Consider the following 18,575-nt stretch of genomic DNA (forward strand, 5'->3'; position numbering starts at 1 on the left):
TTTTCAAGTTCACCAAGTATTCTTCTCTAGTATCACTTTCAATTGATGCATGGTATTCCATTGTATGATTATACCAAATTTTTTTTACCAGTCTTCTACTTCTAGAAAATTAGGTTGTTTTAAACTTTTTTTGTTATTATAAACAGCACTGGGATAAACATCCTTATAGCTTTGGAGGGGGTAGAATATTGTGGTTTAGAAAACAGACAGGAGATCTGTTCTTCACTCTTTTTACCTGTATGACTTGAAGCATATCAGCTGTTCTCAGTTTCTTCAATAAAATAAGGGTGACTGTAGTCCCTGCTTCCTAGGGACACTGGTCATTCATCTGTCTCAGGTGCTTTCAACAGTATCGGTGGGCACAATTATTAATGAGTTAACTATAGTGAATTGATGTCATCTTTATATACTTATGTTTGTTTCCTTTGGAAAAATCCCCAAAGATGAATTTATGAGTCAAGGGCTTCTGAGACATTTTCCCAGGCTAATCTCTAAACTGGGTATAGTATCTGAACTCCCACAGTAGTGCATAGAGTGCTGGTGTTCCCAGAAAGGGAGTTATTATCATCCTCACTGTAAGGATCAAGATCATTGTCATTATTATACTACTTCCTGACTCAGGGGCACAGTTTTTCACAGCTTAATATCTCTGACTCATTGGAAAAGACGCTGATGCTGGGAAAGATTGAAGGCAAAAGGAGAAGAGGATGGCAGAGGATGAGATCTTTAGATAGCATCGCCGACTCAATGCACATGAACTTGAGCAAACTCCGGGACACAATGAAGGATAGGGAAGTCTGGTGTGTTGCGGTCCATGGGGTCACAAAGAGTCAGACATGACTTCGCAACTGAACAACAACAGCAACATCTCTGAATCAGAATGCTTCTCATTATTATTGTCAGCCGGGTGACTGCCAGGACATGCTTGTATGAAACCTTCTGCTGACATTTGATAAATGTAGAAGGGTGTCTATGTGTCTTAGTTCAGTTCAGTCCAGTCGCTCAGTCGTGTCCGACTCTTTGCGACCCCATGAATCGCAGCACGCCAGGCCTGTGTCTTAACATCTGTGAAATTCAGTTTGAGAGCTATGAAAAAAGGCAAACATATATAAAAACTGTGATCTAAGTGCAAAGTTACTGTCATGGAAAACACACAATGCATTTTTCAGAGAGCATCTCAGGTTGGGTCTGTAGCATGTACCTGAAGCTCGGAGGTTCTGGACTGAGTGTGGCAGGCTGGGGAGGACTGATGGGGAGGACTGATGGAGAGGACATGTCTAATATCTCTTCCTCTCCTCTCTGCTTATTTCTGTTCTTCTTTTTGTTATGCACACAGCTAAGAAAGATGATGAGGGCCATGATGTAATAGTGTAGAACCCCAACAGAGCATTCATGATTGTCTTTTCAAACCCTTTTGGCTGTTGCACATGTTATTCTTTCTGAAGGTAAAACTGCCTGCACCTCCCTCTTGCAGTTCCTCCTTTTTTCTACATACAAATCCTTCACAGTTCACCTATATATGGTTCTCTGTGCCATTAGGTCTCATCTTAGACATCATTTTGTTAGGGAAGCCTTTCCCTACTCACCAACACTCGTTAATGTCATCCCTGTGTTTTCCAGCCCATATGCTTACCTTACCGCTTATCACAGCGTATTTATGCTCTTGCCTACTAACTTGACACCTTGTCATTAAACTGTAAGCTTGTAGAAACATGAGCTTTATTATTCTTGTTTGAAGTCAAGGTCTAGTACCACGCCTGGCAGAAAGCATGTACTTAAAAGATTTAGGCTTGAGTCAATTTCAGTCCCTAGCCCATGAGTGTAACCTCTGGTCATTAGAAGTTACAGCCGTAAGGGCCCAGGGGTAAGTCCATTCTCTTCAGTGCTCTGCTAGTTGTCCTTAAGGGTTTGTAGCCTGGACTGTACACTTCTGATATTGCATAGTAGTTTAAAATTCCTTTTATTTGTTTAACTTATTATGAGAGCTTCTTAGAGTAAGCTGTCTATGCTGAGACCCTCGATAAGCTGTCTCCTGAAATATCTGCATGAATCTGGGCACATGGCATGTGACAGCCTGTTTCTAGCTGTTAGCACAATGAGAGCTGAAACCAGAAGCTGTAAAGGAGGCATCACCCCCTTATTAGCATCTGAGTTCTTTAATCTGAAACAAAATTTTGTTCATTTACCTTTTCCTGTTAGGCTATTCAAGCTATTTCCATGTTAACTACATTTTTTTTTAATGTATTTTATTGAAGTATAATTGATTTACAATGTTGTGTTAATTTCTGATGTACAACACAGTGGTTCAGTTATACATATATTTTTAAAAAGATTGTCAGCGGGAGAAACCAACCTAGTCCCTTTTTCTTGAGGAGTGAAACATTTGCCCCTTGAAATTTGGGTGAAATGTTAACCAAAAGATGCCAGATAATTTGAGTTCACCCTCTTCAAACTGTCTTTCCAAATGCATTAGTTAAATTCAGGATAATTGTCCAAGCTTGGCATTAAACATAAGAAACAAATGCTGCCTCTTGTCAGGACACTCAGCATACTCTTGTGTATGTAGTAATCAGGGAAGAAAGCTGGCTTTTGTGCGATAAACTGTGTTAACTCACTGGGGGACATTTAACAGTGGATGTACTGAAGCAATTAAATCTGACAAATCAAAAAAGGAAGTCACAGTGTAGCCTACATTCAAGCCAGGCTTCTGTATCTTACTTACTCTACTTCCTGCCTGTTTTTCTGTAGACTTCTGTCTGTGGATTTTCCTCCCAACGGAGTCCATGTTGGTGCCTCGTACTCACATTGTGAGGCATATGTATCAATGGCTTTTTTAGGGAAATACAACCCCGAGGGGAGAAGCTGTCACTTCAAAGCATGCCACAATGCTTAGACACAGCCAGAAAATTAACCATGTCGGCACGATAATGTTTCCTTAATGCTTTAACCCTTTCTTTGATGCTGATGTGTGTATATGTGTGCGCTCAGTAGTGTCTGACTCTTTGCGACTCCATTGACTGTAGCTGCCAACCTCCTCTGTCCATGGGATTTTCCAGCAAGATTACTGGAATGGGTTGCCATTTCCTTCTCCAGGGGATCTTCCCAACCCAGTGATTGATCTCATGTCTCTTGACTACTGTGTTATGTAGATGGATGGATTGATGCCGATAGTCATCAGTTTCTGCTATAAACTTGTTTCTACCACAAGGAGATATCTTACGAGTTTTGTTTTTGTCTGATCATAATAGAGCTGATATCTGCCTGACTGCTGTGCTAGAAGAGAAGCTGTTGAAGGGGGTGGGCAAATAAATGAATTATGAAGGAGAGGAGAGACCAGCTCTGTCCCCTCAGTACTTGGCTTCTTCCTACCACTCACCTCTTTTTGTAAAATATACTCTATAAAATGTATATGCTCCAGCCCACCCTTAAACCCAGTTTCACAGTGAAGGGAAAGGACTCAAACCCTTCATGAGTTGTTATTTGGTTTGTCTGTTTTAATTCTTTTAACATGATCATGATATCCTTATTAAGGTAGATTTATTAGCTACATTGTTTTCTTGTGTCAATTAATTAATTCTCCATTATACGTAAGGAAAATGTATCTTTAATTTAAAATGAGGTTCCCAGAAGTTGAAAGGAATATGGACATTTTGGAGAGGAATAAACTTTAAAAAAATGCATCAAAGTATTGAAGTTGTAGTATTTAGTATATATTTGGGCTATACTGGTGTCAAGGATGTATTTACATTTAAGGAGTAAAATCATTTATAATATAGAGAACAGTGCTACACTAGATTGACTATACTGTGAAGAAGATGTGGGGGGATGGGAGGATCAAATTATAGAATAATACCTTTGACTTACATAGAATGATTTTCCTTACTCTTAGGACAGATGAACCAGGGCACTAGTTACAAAGGAATTGTTTGCTTTGGGGGAACCTTCAGAACAAGACAGATTCCTTTCCAACTGAGATAGCTGGGAGGATTTCAAGAAACACACCATGTAATCTTTTTAAGAATGGATCTTAGATTGAAAGAATTAAAACTGAAAGAAAAAGGAGTGTTGTCCACATCTACAGGCAATTAAAAAAAAACTATTCATATGAATAATAGTTAAGCTGAAATCTCATCTTGGAACCATCACCTAATCTTATTTTGTGAAAGAAGATTGTTCTTAGGTAATTGCTTTCTTGATCTGCTTTAGGTTCAATAATTCTTTCTCACTGCTTTTATTTAATTGTGTTAAAGTATGTTTATTAAAGTACTAATAAGACTAAAGCCATGCTTATTAGAAACGGAATTATTCATTTAAATTTTTTGATATTATGAAATGAAAGGTAGGTTCTAATACTGGAAGATGAATCCTGCAAGTCTAAAATGTTGTTTTCTGTGTACCTAGTTTTGCTTTTTTCAATAGTTTATTCTGTATCTGACATTATAAAATTTTTATGAGATGAAACTTTGTTTCATCATAAAGGCAATTTATCCTAGGAACTCTAGGCAGGGTACTTCTTCCCCAGTGATTTTTATAGCATCTAATTAATGAATGGATGACTGACTAGGCAATGCATGTTAAGAGTAGACTTTGCTTATTGTCACCCTTGATAAATTTTAGAATGTTTGCGACTGAAGTTTTTTTTCTTCTCTGCTTTTTCCAGCTCTTTGACTTGAATCAAAGCCATTATTCCCTTTCTTGGGAAATGCATCTTAAAGCTTTTTGAATGCTTTTTTTTTTGCCTTTGTCTTTCCTGGTTTTATCTACCTCTTATCTGTTTATTTGCTGTCCACTTTCAGGTTCTGGTTTGTTATATTTTTAGAATAAGTCAATGACTTAAACATTTTAGCCAGTTTTTTTTTTTTTTCCCTGCCTTTTCTGGTTACCTCCCAGTCACACATATTTTGACTGATTTATTGTGAAAGCGCATCAATTTCCTTTTCAGGAGCTCGGCCCAGGCCCATAGCTAGCAGGATCAGCCCACCCTACAGTGGACTGCATGTGGGTCATTTCTTTGTCCCTCTGGTCACTGAGTGAGTCCAGGCCTCCTCACTAAGCCGCTGACTACCATGCTTCTTGCCCGGTCTCCTGGCTCTTGTCAGCTCCTTCCTGCCCTTTCTTCATGCTGCAGGCAGCTGATCTTACTAGAAGGCAAATCTCCATTGACCCTCAGTGCTTAAAATCCTTTATTACCAATCCTCTGTCAACTAGATACAGTACAAACTTCTTGATGTGTATAAAACCTCTGCATAAGCTGACCATTCCCACCTGCCTAGTCAGCCTCCTCTCTGCCCAAAACTGCTCACACCCTCCCCAAGCCAGTGACTCTGCCCATATCTCACACAACACTCCAGGTGCAGGAAACAGGCTGAACACAGGCCTCAAGCGATGCTTGAGGAATGCAGTGATAGAAAGTGGTCCAGTGCTGAGCGCCAGTGAAATATTGCTGTAGGTGTGTACCTAAGTCCTGCTGAGAAAGGGGTCATCCAGCCGCTTTCTCCAAGGGGAGAGGAAAGCTGGTACTGAAGAGCTTGCCGTTACCCACACCCGCACTCTGATGCCCTCCACTGTTTCTTTCCCCAACCTCAGCCTGCGACGGTGATCACTGGGGGCCTCACTGCAGCAGCCGGTGCCAGTGCAAAAATGGGGCCCTGTGCAACCCCATCACGGGGGCTTGCCACTGTGCTGCGGGCTTCCGGGGCTGGCGCTGTGAGGAGCGCTGTGAGCAGGGCACCTACGGCAACGATTGCCGCCAGAGATGCCAGTGCCAGAATGGAGCGACCTGCGACCATGTCACGGGGGAGTGCCGCTGCCCACCCGGCTACACTGGAGCCTTGTAAGTGATGCGCCCCTGGGCAGCGTGGCAGAGCCCTCCCACCCTCTCTGTTCCTGCTGCTGCCAGCCTCATATTCCTGTACTTCCGTCTCTCTGGCTGCCTAAGGAGTTACTGAGGGGACAGGACTCCAGGCAGTGACGGCTGCCAGGTGCTCCTGCTGTTTGTCGAGCATCAGAGCCCAGTCAGGGTCTCAGAACCAGCTTCCATGCATTCCTTTGACAGGGCAGGGATAGAGGGGCCTGGACGTTGTATTGAGTAGCAATATTTGGGGTTTCTGGGGCAGATTTGGGTTTCACTTTGACACTCCCTCGATTGCATTCATTTTACACTTTTGGCTATTAATGGTCCATGTGGTTCTGCTCTGTGTGGCAGTTAATTAGATGGATAAAAGAGGACGAGTTCAGTGCCTTAGAGAAGGAAATAGATGTTAGAAGTAGTTTATGCTCAAAGGTTAGCTGGGTTATTTAAGGCTTGTAGATATGTAGGTGTTGTTTTGTGAATATAAAAAGACTTGTATCACATTTGTGTAGTATATGTGCACACAGTTTAATTCTTTCTGGAAAACATAGAAGCAAGTATTTAATCTCTACTGGGTTATGCTTAGTTGCTCAGTTGTGTCCGACTCTTGGCAACACCGTGAACTGTAGCCCACCAGGCTCCTCTGTCTATGCGGATTCTCCAGGCAAGAATACTAGAGTGGGTTGCCATGACCTCCTCCAGGGAATCTTCCCAACTCAGGGATGGAACCCAGGCCTCCTGCATTGGAGGCAGATTCTTTACTGTCTGAGCCACCAGGGAATCTCAAGAACACTGGAGTGGGTAGCCTATACCTTCTCCAGGGAATCTTCCCGGCCCAGAAATTGAACCGAGGTCTCCTGCATTGCGGGTGGATTCTTTACCAGCTGAGCTCCCAAGGAAGCCCTTGTCTCTACTACTTTCTTCATTTTGTGGGAAGGGCATTCTTTGGTTTGCTTGTATTAGCAAACAGACTAAGAGGCAGAATTTGCCCCCAAAAGTGAGATTTAAAAAATCTTGTTCCCTTACTGAGAAAATCACACCTGTAAATCACAGAACTAAAACTTGAAAAAAATGTGGCTGATTAGGTAGCTGCTTCCTGCTGACAGGGTTAAGGCTGTAAAGTAGAGCTAAAGAAAAAACTGAATTAGCCAAGAAAGCCCTGATTTTCAGAAAAATGGATGAGCATCTCAGACTATTTAATTGTTAATGTTGCTTTTATGGGTTTTTATCAAGGTCCCAGTTGAATAAGGCTTTGAGAAATTTGAAGCAATTTCATAGGAGAGTAAAAAAGGCAAAGGCTTAGACTAGGAGGTATATTCATTCAATATGGAGGAGGCTCATCATTTTGAAGAAGAGAATGCTAAAAATTGAGTGCAAGGAATATGTACTGATTAGGTGATGTGAAGATGTTTCTTTCTGCTTTGAGATTAGAACAGACATACCAAGTACACTTCCAGTGTAACCCATGGGCTTTTTGAGAGTTGCATGGATAGTTCCTATCACTAAGGAGTGTGTGGCCAGCGAGAGTCATCTCTCTGATAGGACAGATTCTCCTCAAATTGAAATGGTTTCAGTAGAAAATATCCTCCCAAAAGAGAAGGAGTAGGTGACCCCTTGACCCTTCCAGTCAATATGATTGGTGCTCTTGATGTTAATAAAACGAACAATATTGAACAGAGGAGCTTGTCTGTTTTAGGGTCCTGGGTGCTGCTGTGTTTGTGAACCTAAGGGTCGTAGGTTGGGATAAACTATGGTGTCCTTTGTCACATGTTAATCCCTCAGCTGTGAGGATCTTTGTCCCCCTGGCAAGCATGGACCACAGTGTGAGCAGAGATGCCCCTGCCAGAATGGAGGCGTATGTCATCACGTCACTGGAGAGTGCTCTTGTCCTTCTGGTTGGCTGGTAAGCATCCCACCCCACCCGCCAAAGCCCCCTGTTTCAGGATCCCCGAGTGAAAATGCACGGGGAGAACTTTAATACAAAAGAATGTCACATCAATGGATAAAAATTTCAAAACTGGAAATACCCGACCATTTCAAAGCAGGAATTTTTTAGTCCAGAGAAGGCAGAAGGTGATTAAATCCTGAACTTGAAGTTTACTAAGGGTCCTCATGGAAAAGTTAGTAGGCCCTCTGTCCTGCATCTCCCTTCAGGATATAAGAGGGAAATATCTTGCCTTTCACACGACAGCAAAAGCTGTTAAACACTGTAAGTATTCAAATCAGCATTTTCATAATTATGTTCTATGGATCATTATTCTTTGGGAACATTATTCTCAACAGGTGAAGTGTTGTGTGAAAAAGGTATTTGGCCTTTGAATCTGGAGACTCACTGAGGTAAATCAAGTTTTCCAAGTATTGAAGAACTCAGAGCCCTTAGTGTAATGATCTGTACCTTACTATACTTCCCAACTTTGACCATGATGCTCTTCCTTTGTGTAGTATCTCACAGGCTTGATCTTATGTGGAATACACAATGTCAAAGCTGGTTTACTAGGTAGATTACTCTAAAATCAGGCAATGGTATTGGTTCGTGTTTCTCTGAGTTGGTTTCTGTAAAAGTCTGCTTGAAGACAGAAGAGTGAATGACCAAGGTCTGTTTCCTTCATTAACACACAGAAAACAAAACAGCAGTTGACTTCATGACTACCTTCCATCTCCATGAGCTGTAGTGAAGTTGCTCTTGCCGGGGTTCGAGTGATGTAATTGCCAGATTCAATGACAACTCCTCCATCTTCATTCTACTTCATTCCTCCGAAGCTTTTGACTCTGTTGCTCATCCACCTCCCTTTCCTAATCTCTCTCTCCACGTCTTTGATAACCCCTTCTCCTACCTCTTATTAAAGATCTCTTTTCCTAATCTCTCTTTTTTTTACGTACCATTTTATTTCCTGTGTTTCGCACCAGTCTTTCTCTTTTCTCATGATACGTCTTTCCTGGAAATCTCATTAAGATCCATTACTTTAACAGTCATCAGCTGATTTTTCTCAACCTTGACTTTCTCTGATCTGAACACAGGTATGTATTTGTCACTGTGCTGTTACACTTCCCACCCTGGTCTAACCTAAAGACATGGGTCACTATCTGCCTGAACTATGCCTAGGCTGGAGCCTTAGGAGGCAGACATGGCATTGCCCTTGTTGTAGGAATAGAGCAAAGAAGACTTGGAGTCCACTTTCAGTCAGAATCATGGGAAGTAAGATTGGGTTCAAGATGGCAAGACCACTGGGAGAAGTGAAAAAGAAATATCAGACCCAAGGCAAGAATTGGAAATGATAAGCAGACAAGACAAGGAAGCAGAGCCTGGAGAAACTCCATGGAGCAATAGAGTCAGTGCAAGGGGGCCTTTTGTTGAGTGCATGATGGTGAGGCAAACAGAGGAGCTCTTGGAGAACTACTGACTGGGAAGCAGGCCTGTCAAAGTCAGTGTTTGTAAAACCAAATTTGTCATATACCCAAACCTTTCTTAAGGTGATTCTCTTTTTACCTTTTTTTTTTTTTTTTTTGGTCTTCATTAAAACCAACACTTCTCTCTTAGTTGCCCAAAGTAGAAATGCTGAAATATCTTTGATTCCTTCCCTTCTTTTATTTCTTATAGTCAGCCTTTTGCAAACACTGGTCATTACTTTGTTCTTTGGATGAGCTATAGGAATGTCACTTGCAGAATTTTTGTGTAGACATTGTCTGTAGGGTTGCCTCATCTTGAGGTTGAAGCCTTCTTCTTCTGGGTTGGAGTGGTCATGAGGTAGGATGCTGGTAACCACAAGTTTGAACCATGAGTCCCAGTAGGAGGACACATGGCCTTCTCTATCAGCCGAGTAGAGCTTCTCGTATATTCTGCACCCCTACCCTGATGGATGTTTCTTACTGAATGTTTCAGGTCATTTTTCTCTAAGTGCAGCTGAGCTTCTAAGTTACACTTCTCTTTGTAACATTTTATTTGTACAGTAATCCTAGGTGCTTTTCATAGGTGGCTATATATTCCTATTACACATACACAAGTATATATTTCAACTAATAATGTCCTGTGTGCATGCTAAGTTACTTCATTCATAGCCGACTCTCTGCTACTTTATAGACTGTGGCCCACCAGGCTCCTCTGTCCATGGTTCTCCAGGCATGAATACTCGAGTGGGTCACCATGCCTTCCTCCAGGGGATCTTTCTGACCCAGGGGTCGAACCCATGTATCCTGTGTCTCCTGCATTGGCAGGCGGTTCTTTCTTTCCTTTTTTTGGCAGGCAGCTTCTTTAGCACTAGAGCCACCTGGGAAGCCCAATAATATTCTACCTAAAGCTATTGACTCACATTAATCCTTCTTTGCAAACACTATTTCAACAGCATCTCTAAAGCTTATGTGGGACCGTTACAAAATATGAGTAGTTCCTGAGAGAGTGAGAATTTTCACCAGAACCCTGGCTTACCATGGATTGACCCTTGGCAGATTTATTTCATCTAGTCATGTTAATATGTTGTGCTAGAATGAGGGGTTAGAGCTATTTTTATATCTGTCTCCCTCATCATATTGTGAGCTAATTAAAGGTTGTGACTTTATCTTTGATTCTCAGAGCTTAGCACGATGCCTGGCACATAGATGATTCTCACTTAAGCACTGATTTGAATCATCTCTCAAAGGCTTTTTCAGTTCCAAGATTCTGGAAGAACTTTTCTCATTGGTAGATAGCTAGAAACCACCAGAGGAGACTTAATTAGCACACCAACTGCCTTTGTGGGTAGCCAGGAGTTAGAGGAAATGTATTTTCTTATGCTATCCAGAATAAACATTTACAAAACCATCTGGTGTTCGCTAGCCTCCAATTTCAGAGTGCCCACAGTCTGTCTTTTTTATAGAGAAGGAGGACAAAGCAACAGCTTCCAACAGTTAAAAACATTGTAAAAATCCCTGTTATTTGGGGTTATTTTGTTTGATGTAATAGTAACTCCAATAAATACATGATAAACTACAAAGCCAAGTTATGTAGCCAAAGGTAGTAGAAAATAGTAGAGTATTTCATTGACTTATTGGTAAAGTATCTTATGCTTCTCCACATAGGACTGGAATAAATATGACAATATCTGACAAGACAGACAGCCTCTAGGGTGAGAAGATGTGTCCAAGTTACTCTCTCGATTTCTCTCCCAGGAAATTAGTTTTCCTATTGATCTTGGCCCAGCAATGTTTGTTGAACCTGCTGAGAATAAAAGTGTCTTTTCTTCCAAAATAAAATGTCTAGAATTGTTTCTGTTGAAGTATTTCTTAGGCAATGTTAATGTTAATTCAGATACACAACATGTCAATCCTTTTTTAAATGCTTCCTTATAAGAAATAAAACCAACAATAAGGTGTATTTTCTCTAGAACATATGGTAAAGTATTTGAATATTCCATTTGGGCCAGATGTTATCATTTATGTAATGGATGCTCAATAAGTGCTGTTCACTTACTGTACATGTAAGACACAAGGAAGAACACTTAGGAGGATTTGTGAATGCCTTAGGGTCCCATAATCATTTGAGGTGACTTTGTTTTTTTAACATAGGTATTTCTTATGATTACTATGCTGCCACCTATGCGTGTAGCTTGAGATTTAGGCCTACTAAGAAAATAAGTCAATTTAGAACTTCTAACGTGTTTGAGGTGGTAAACAGAGTTTGCGTTCTAAAATCTCCTTTATCTAATCTTTGTGCAGCCCTGCGCCCACACCCTGCCTTCCCTTCCTGCTTCCTCTCTTCTCGCCCTTCTCTCTCTTCTTTGACCCTTCCTGGAGGCGCAGCTAATTTTCCAAGTCTCTCTGAATGCAGGGCACAGTGTGTGGTCAGCCTTGCCCCGAGGGTCGCTTTGGAAAGAACTGTTCGCAAGAATGTCAGTGCCACAATGGAGGGACGTGCGATGCTGCCACAGGCCAATGCCACTGCGGTCCCGGGTACACGGGGGAGAGGTAAGGGCAGCCTTGCGCCCCTCTGACTGTATCATGGAAGCGAAGCTGGGAGGGTCCCGGGCGCACACTTACTGCCATTTGTCTGCGACTATTCTATAATCTTCCGAGAAGCATCTCTAAGGTATCAGTGTATTTGACAGATTCCTTCCCAGCTCAGTGCATAGCAACTGGACCACTGACGACGATAGTGAATTGAAGATGCAGAGAAAGCATTTTTTTTAAAAACTGAGAAAATATCAGAAACCCATGATGGATCATTGCTACACAGTTAAGTGATTAGGGTAGCCACTTGAAACCCCAACACTTCTAACATTTTAAAGATTTTTGGATAGATTTATTTTAAAATAGGGTGTGTGCTCAGCTATCTTTAAAAGATACGTCAGGCATACAGTTTCCTTCCTACGACGCCCTGTACTCTTAAGACTGTGTGTCGTTTAACTGTGTGGTGGTGATAGGAATAAGACCCGGTGGGACTTACAGGTCTCTCCTGATGCTTGTGTGGTGTGTGGTTTTATATCCACAGCTTGTCCGTTTTGTGTGTTAGGTGGTAAAGTGTTACCCAGAGTGCTTTGTTCAGCCTACAGCTACTAATTTGCTCTTTAATCCATTGTATCCTGAAAGATTTGATAACCAACTTGTTAGCTTGTCTGTAAAATTAGAGAAAGAGGCTTGAGAGACAGAAGAGTATATTAGCCCCAAACAAAGAATTTGAAACCTCTGTCCTTGGAAATATGCTCATCTATAATGTTCAAACAATAATTGTAATTTCTTCTAGGGTTATAAGAATTAAATGAGTACATTAAAGCTTTTAGAACAGTGCTAAATCTTCCAAATATTAGCTATTATTGTAGTTGAGTGATTCTATGAACTGTATAAATACTAGTGATTATTAACTTGAATGATATCTAGAAACTATATAAATATTAGCTATCAGCTATCATTATTTTTTTATATCTATGAATTAAAAATTCCTTTAACCTTCTTCTCTAATGTTTTTCTTTCTAAAATTCTGGTCTATGACTTTTAATAAGATACTGTAGGGTGTTTTCCCACTTTCTTAAGAAATTTATTTATAAGTTTTGAAGAATCCCATTTAAGTTTTAATTGGATATTTCTGGATAAAGAAAATCTTGTCTTTGAATATTTATTTTTTATTTAGTCACTCTACCAAACTTCTTATTTAATTCTCATGTTAGTTTTAGCAAACACTAAGGTTATTTTATTATCTACAGATAAAGATAAATTAGTCTCTTCTTTTCAGTATTTGTAATATGTCATTTACTTGAGTGATTGCATTAATTTAAACTTCTAAATAGTATAGTGGAATAGTGAAAGTTGCTCAGGGGTGTCTGACTCTTTGCGACCCCATGGACTATACAGTCCAGGGAATTCTCCAGGCCAGAATACTGGAGTGGGTAGCCTATCCCTTCTCCAGCGGATCTTCCTGACCCAGAAATCAAACCGGGGCCTCCTGCATTGAAGGTGGATTCTTTACCAACTGAGCTATGAGGGAAGCCCAAACTTCTAAACGAATGTTGACAAATACAGATAAAAGTGGGAATTCCTATCTTCTTCCTAATTTAATTGAAAATGGCTCCACTATAGTTTGCTGTTTGTTACTGGTTTCTAGTAGATGGTCTTTTTCATCTTTGAGTAGTTTTTTAAAAATCTATGTTTTTATTAGAAACTTTTTAAGTAATATCTGTTTAGTTTCATTAATACAGTTATGTATTCTCCTTAATTTTTGATGTTATAAATTACTGGCACCTTTAGCACATGGTTTCTATAACATGTAACTGGGGTGCTCAGAAAGTGCTTGTGCTCTGCTTCCTGGTTTATGGCTGTATTTTGGAAAATGAGGTTGTTAGATGAATTCTGGATCCATGTTGTATTAAAGTCTTAACATGAAAAGATGAATCAGGGCAAGAGAGGGATGGGACCAAGCAGAACCCTAAGTAATAGTTCTGCGTAATATTTTTGGACACTAAAAATTTAAATATAATAGTTTTCTTGCCCTGTCCGGATTTAAGTCTCAAATTCAAGGAACATAAAATCAGCAAACATACAGGCAGGCTTATACTCATTTAGAACATAGGGAAAGGGGATAACAGCTAATTTTCAGGTGAATTTTTGATTTGAGGCCAGGCAGGCAAAGAGCCAAAGTAAGAGAGGAAAGTGAAGAAGGAACTTGCTTCTTAACTTGTTTTTATAACGATTGTGGGTTTTTTGTTTTTTTGGTGAACTGATGACATGACTCCTCTTTCCACTTCTACTCTGATACACAGAAACACACACACACGCAACACAACGACGTCAAGCACATTCGTCATCGTGAAAGAGACAGCGAGTGGTTATGCAGCCATTTGTGGCAGGAGGTGTGGGGAAAGCAGTCTGAGGGCCATTTGCCCTTTCCCCTGTTTTGAGAAGTCAGCAAAACATGACCACTGAGGTCAGGCCAGAGGGCAGCAGGTACCACCACAGGCAGCTGGCCCAGAGTGCACCCCGGATGTCGGGATGGCCCTCCCAGGCAGAGAGGACACAGAACAAACAAAATAGGCACCTCGTAGGCAGACAGAGCAGCTCATGGGATGCCCACATAATAGGCTGTAGGGTTTGTGGGATGGTTTCAGAGGACAGTGTGGTGAGCAAGGGTCACGTGGCACAGCCAGTATGGCGGCTCTCAGATCCTCACAAAAACCCTTCCGCAGGGGCTGAAAGAGTGTTCTTAGTGCCGAGGGGCTGTCGTGGCATCTTTGCGCTGGGGCTTCTGATGGCCTAGCGTGAGTCCACGTACATGATTGTTGCCTCCTACGTGTTAGCTGGGTGCAGAGGTCTCTGGATCAGTTATGGACTCTGTTAAGGGGAAGGCCCAGAATGTTACGCTGTGCAACGTTCTGTACCATCCTCACAGTGAAGAAGAATGTGGGCCAAAGGAGGGGAAGTCCAGAGTTGTAGACAGGAATTGGGGGGATGCAGAAGTGGTCTTCAACAGAGGCAGTCTTTTCTGCTTCCAGTATGGAGGAAAAGCTAACTCTTTCCCAGTGTTCTTTATATAAATATTTTCCCAAGAGCAGAAGTTTCAGGTGTTTGAAAGGCAGGCAGCCGATCTATTGATCCCGGTCCGATGAGGAATGTGATTCTTTCACAGTAAATCATGCTTTGGCCCAATTATCCCGGTCACTCTGGAAGGCCATATATAAAAGGACAAAGGAGAAAATGGGACCTGGCTCCCCTTCCATGCTAATGCACTTTCTTTTCCATAAGTTCACAGTGAGATGCAATAAGATAATCAAAATGATAGTCAAGTCTATGACCCTCATTGGTTTGGGCATTAGCGTCATGTTTTATTAGATTATCAAAACTTAATGTGTGTCCATTTTTCCAAATTCCAGGGTATTATTTCAAAAAATCTTAAAAAAAATAAAATCAAACAGAAACTTCATATTTTCATATTTCTACTGTAGCCAGTATTTATTGCTATATTTTTATCTGCCTCTCTGCCATCTCTTAAGAAAGAAATTATTTCCTCTTTTAATGACTTCTAAGATTACTTTCCTTATTCCACATGGGACCACAAAAGCAACACTGAGGGCATAAAATTTGTTGGGAAATGATGCTTCTTTCAGAAAAATGAGCCCAAAAGGGAGGTAAGACTGCTTGACAAAGTCTTAATTCAGACAATGAGAAGGGTGTAATCTACTTCACCACTGTGTTTATTTTCAAGATGGAAAAGATCTACTTCTAGAAAGATATCCTACCATTTTGGTATGGTAGGTGGAAACTAACAGGATTCTCTTACAAGTGCCACACTGATGAAAAAGATGCAGGATGGTGAACCAAGCTTTGCTGACTACTTTCCTAAGAAAAATTCGAATGGCTTTTTGCCGTTTAAAACACAAACTTAGTAGTGTGTTTAATTATAGGTTAGAAAGGTAAATCTGGGTCATGCCCAGCTATTATGGATTTTGTTTGCTCAGAAAGAAAGAAGTCTCTGCCAAGATAGAGTAGTCACACTGCTCCCCTGTCTTTGATGGCAGACATTTTCCCATGCTTCCCATTTCTCTCCTGTTGCCCATTTTTAGAGCTGTGCTTTTCCTCAAGTTAAATTCCTGGAGTCCAAAATGTAGCGTTTGGGTTTCTTTTAGTAATATGATTTACCTTGAGCATAACTTTTTCTTTTTTTCTGGTATTGCCTTGTAAGGACACCTGGACAGACAGGTTACCAAACCGTCTTGCCAACCTTTAGCAGAGCCATGAAGAGGCCGGATGATTGACAGCATTTCTTTCTCTAAAGTTTACATTTTGAGGAGTAAACTAAGTGACTTGGCTTAGTGAAGCTGCTTAGAAGTTAAAAATAGAGTGCCTTTAAAAAACACTCTGGTCTAAAAATAGGTATACTCTTGTATAACTTTGCAACACACATCTGATTTTATGCTAAATGAACTTAGTTCAATTACTCCAGAACTTTTCTAATACTTTGTCAAGTGATTGATTTGAAGAGTTTGCCTATTGAAAAAAAGTCTACAGTCTGTGAAACCAAATTTGCAAGAGTCCCTTTTCCCTAAATATGTCAGAACCAGAGTTAACCAGAAAAATATCAAAGGGTTCTCAAGATTTATCCTCTGCTCTTAACTAGAATCCTATCCAGCCCTGGCATTGTTAGTCCTCACACCCTATCATTAAAAATATGCAAAGCCTTGTGGAAAATGTTTGCTTTTCAGCCCCTTTCCTGTTGCTTTGAAGTCTGCTTGGATTCATTATCGTGCACTTGCTGCTTGCCTTGTACCCATCTGAAAAAATGCAGTGCTGACCTACATTTTTGACTCTGGGTCTGGCATGACTTGAGATCTACATGGGAAGTGGCTGCTGAGACTCACAAAGAGTACTCTGCTTGTGGCAGCTCTCTGGCTAGGCAAGACCCCGGCTGCCTCTCCCTTGGCAGAAAGCACTCCTTCTGCTGTGGAAAATCCTATCAAGTCACCTTGCCTGGTCAGAAAGAAAAAGCTGGCCCAATAGAGGGCATACGCGTCATGGAGCCATGAGGATTTTCTCTTGAGTCCTTCCAGCAACTTGGCTTCTCACCCAATTTAACTTACCCAGAGCATATCTTCATCTCACAATCTAAGGCCATTTTTTAAAAGACAATAAGGTGGATTTTTGAGATCTAATTTTTTTTTTTCCCTTGCTGTTTGGTAGCCCTTCTTTCCAAGAGAACAAGTGAAAGTGAAAGTGAAGCTGCTCAGTCGTGTCCAACTCTTTGGGACCCCACGGGCTGTAGACTACCAGGCTTCTCTGTCCATGGAATTTTCCAGGCAAGAATACTGGAGTGGGGTGCCATTTCCTTCTCCAGCAGATCTTTCCAACCCAGGGATTGAACCCGGGTCTCCCGCATTGTAGGCAGACGCTTTACCATCTGAGCCACCAGGGAAGTCCAAGAGGACAAAACCCCACTTAATAAAAATTTTGTGTTCAGGAACTCACAGTCTCTCTACTGCCTCCTGGCGGGAGTTTCCCATGTTGAAATTGAGAACACCTGATTTCAGTAGCTCAGACTTTCTTTGTCAAGTTACAAAACTTTCTGAATAAGGAGCAGTTATTGCCATTCAGCTTTGAAAGGATAGACATGTGGCTGAGGTTAAAAATTAATATCAACATAAAAGCCAAGAGAATTAACATTTGGTTTTGAATCTGCTCCAAAGTTTTCATTTTGAAATGGGGAAAGCATATATATTTTTTAATTTAAGAATAGTTAATTTACAATGTTGTGTTAGTTTCAAGTGAACAACAAAGTGATGCAGTTATACATACATATTCTTTTTCAGATTCTTTTCCATTTTAGGTTATTAAAAGATACTGAGTATAGTTCCCCATGCTATATATAGTAGGTCCTGTTTACCTATTTTGAATATAGTAGTGTGTATCTATTAATACCAAACTCCTAATTTATCTCCCTCTACCCACTACCCACTTTGGTAACTGTAAGTTTGTTTTCTGTGTCTATGAGTCTGTTTCTGTTTTGTAAATAAATTCATTTATGTCATTTGTTTAGATTCCATACATAGGTGGTATTATATGATGCTTGTCTTTTTCTGACTTACTTTACTCAACATGATAATATCCAGGTCCATCCGTGTTTGCTGCAAATGGCATTGTTTCATTTTTTGAGAGACAGCGTATGTTTTAATTCCCTAATAATGGGCTGGGACTCACACTTGGGCAATTCATTTTCTCCCTTTCCTGGTATCTACTAAAGTGCTATGTATACCTTTAGCAAGGACTAGGTATAAAACATGCTTCCCATCCCAAATTCATATTTTGATTTTGATTTTACTATTTCTTTAAACAGATTATATGACTGTTACTATTATAATTTTTCTTAATGCTTTTCATATCTATGATGGGACAATCACTAAGTAAAATATCAAATCCAAAAAGGATCTAAGTGTGCATACAACAAAACCCACCTGAACCTACTGTTTATTCTCACAAGGCACTGACTGATCTCACACTCCCACCTCCTGCACGACAGGTGCCAGGATGAGTGTCCCGTTGGCACCTATGGAGTTCGCTGTGCGGAGACCTGCCAGTGTGTCAATGGAGGGAAGTGTTACCATGTGAGTGGCTCCTGCCTCTGCGAAGCGGGTTTTTCTGGTGACCGCTGTGAAGCGCGCCTGTGTCCAGAAGGACTCTATGGCATCAGATGTGACAGGCGGTGTCCCTGCCATGTGGACAACACTCTCAGGTGAGGGTCAGCTGCCCCTGTGTGATGTGTTCTATTAAAGTTTTC

At 40.9% G+C, this 18,575-nt stretch overlaps 1 protein-coding gene across 1 annotated transcript in view; it reads left to right on the plus strand.

Moving 5' to 3' along the window:
- Positions 1-18,575, plus strand: part of MEGF10 (multiple EGF like domains 10) — a 184,239-nt gene that overhangs the window by 116,607 nt on the left and 49,057 nt on the right. The window contains exons 6-9 of the mRNA XM_005682686.3: positions 5,587-5,833; positions 7,634-7,754; positions 11,652-11,788; positions 18,318-18,530. Of these exons, the coding sequence (XP_005682743.2) occupies positions 5,587-5,833; positions 7,634-7,754; positions 11,652-11,788; positions 18,318-18,530 (718 nt within the window). The remainder of the gene's footprint in view (positions 1-5,586; positions 5,834-7,633; positions 7,755-11,651; positions 11,789-18,317; positions 18,531-18,575) is intronic.

The sequence above is a fragment of the Capra hircus genome, chromosome 7 (assembly GCF_001704415.2).
Source record: "Capra hircus breed San Clemente chromosome 7, ASM170441v1, whole genome shotgun sequence".
Classification (NCBI taxonomy): domain Eukaryota; kingdom Metazoa; phylum Chordata; class Mammalia; order Artiodactyla; family Bovidae; genus Capra; species Capra hircus.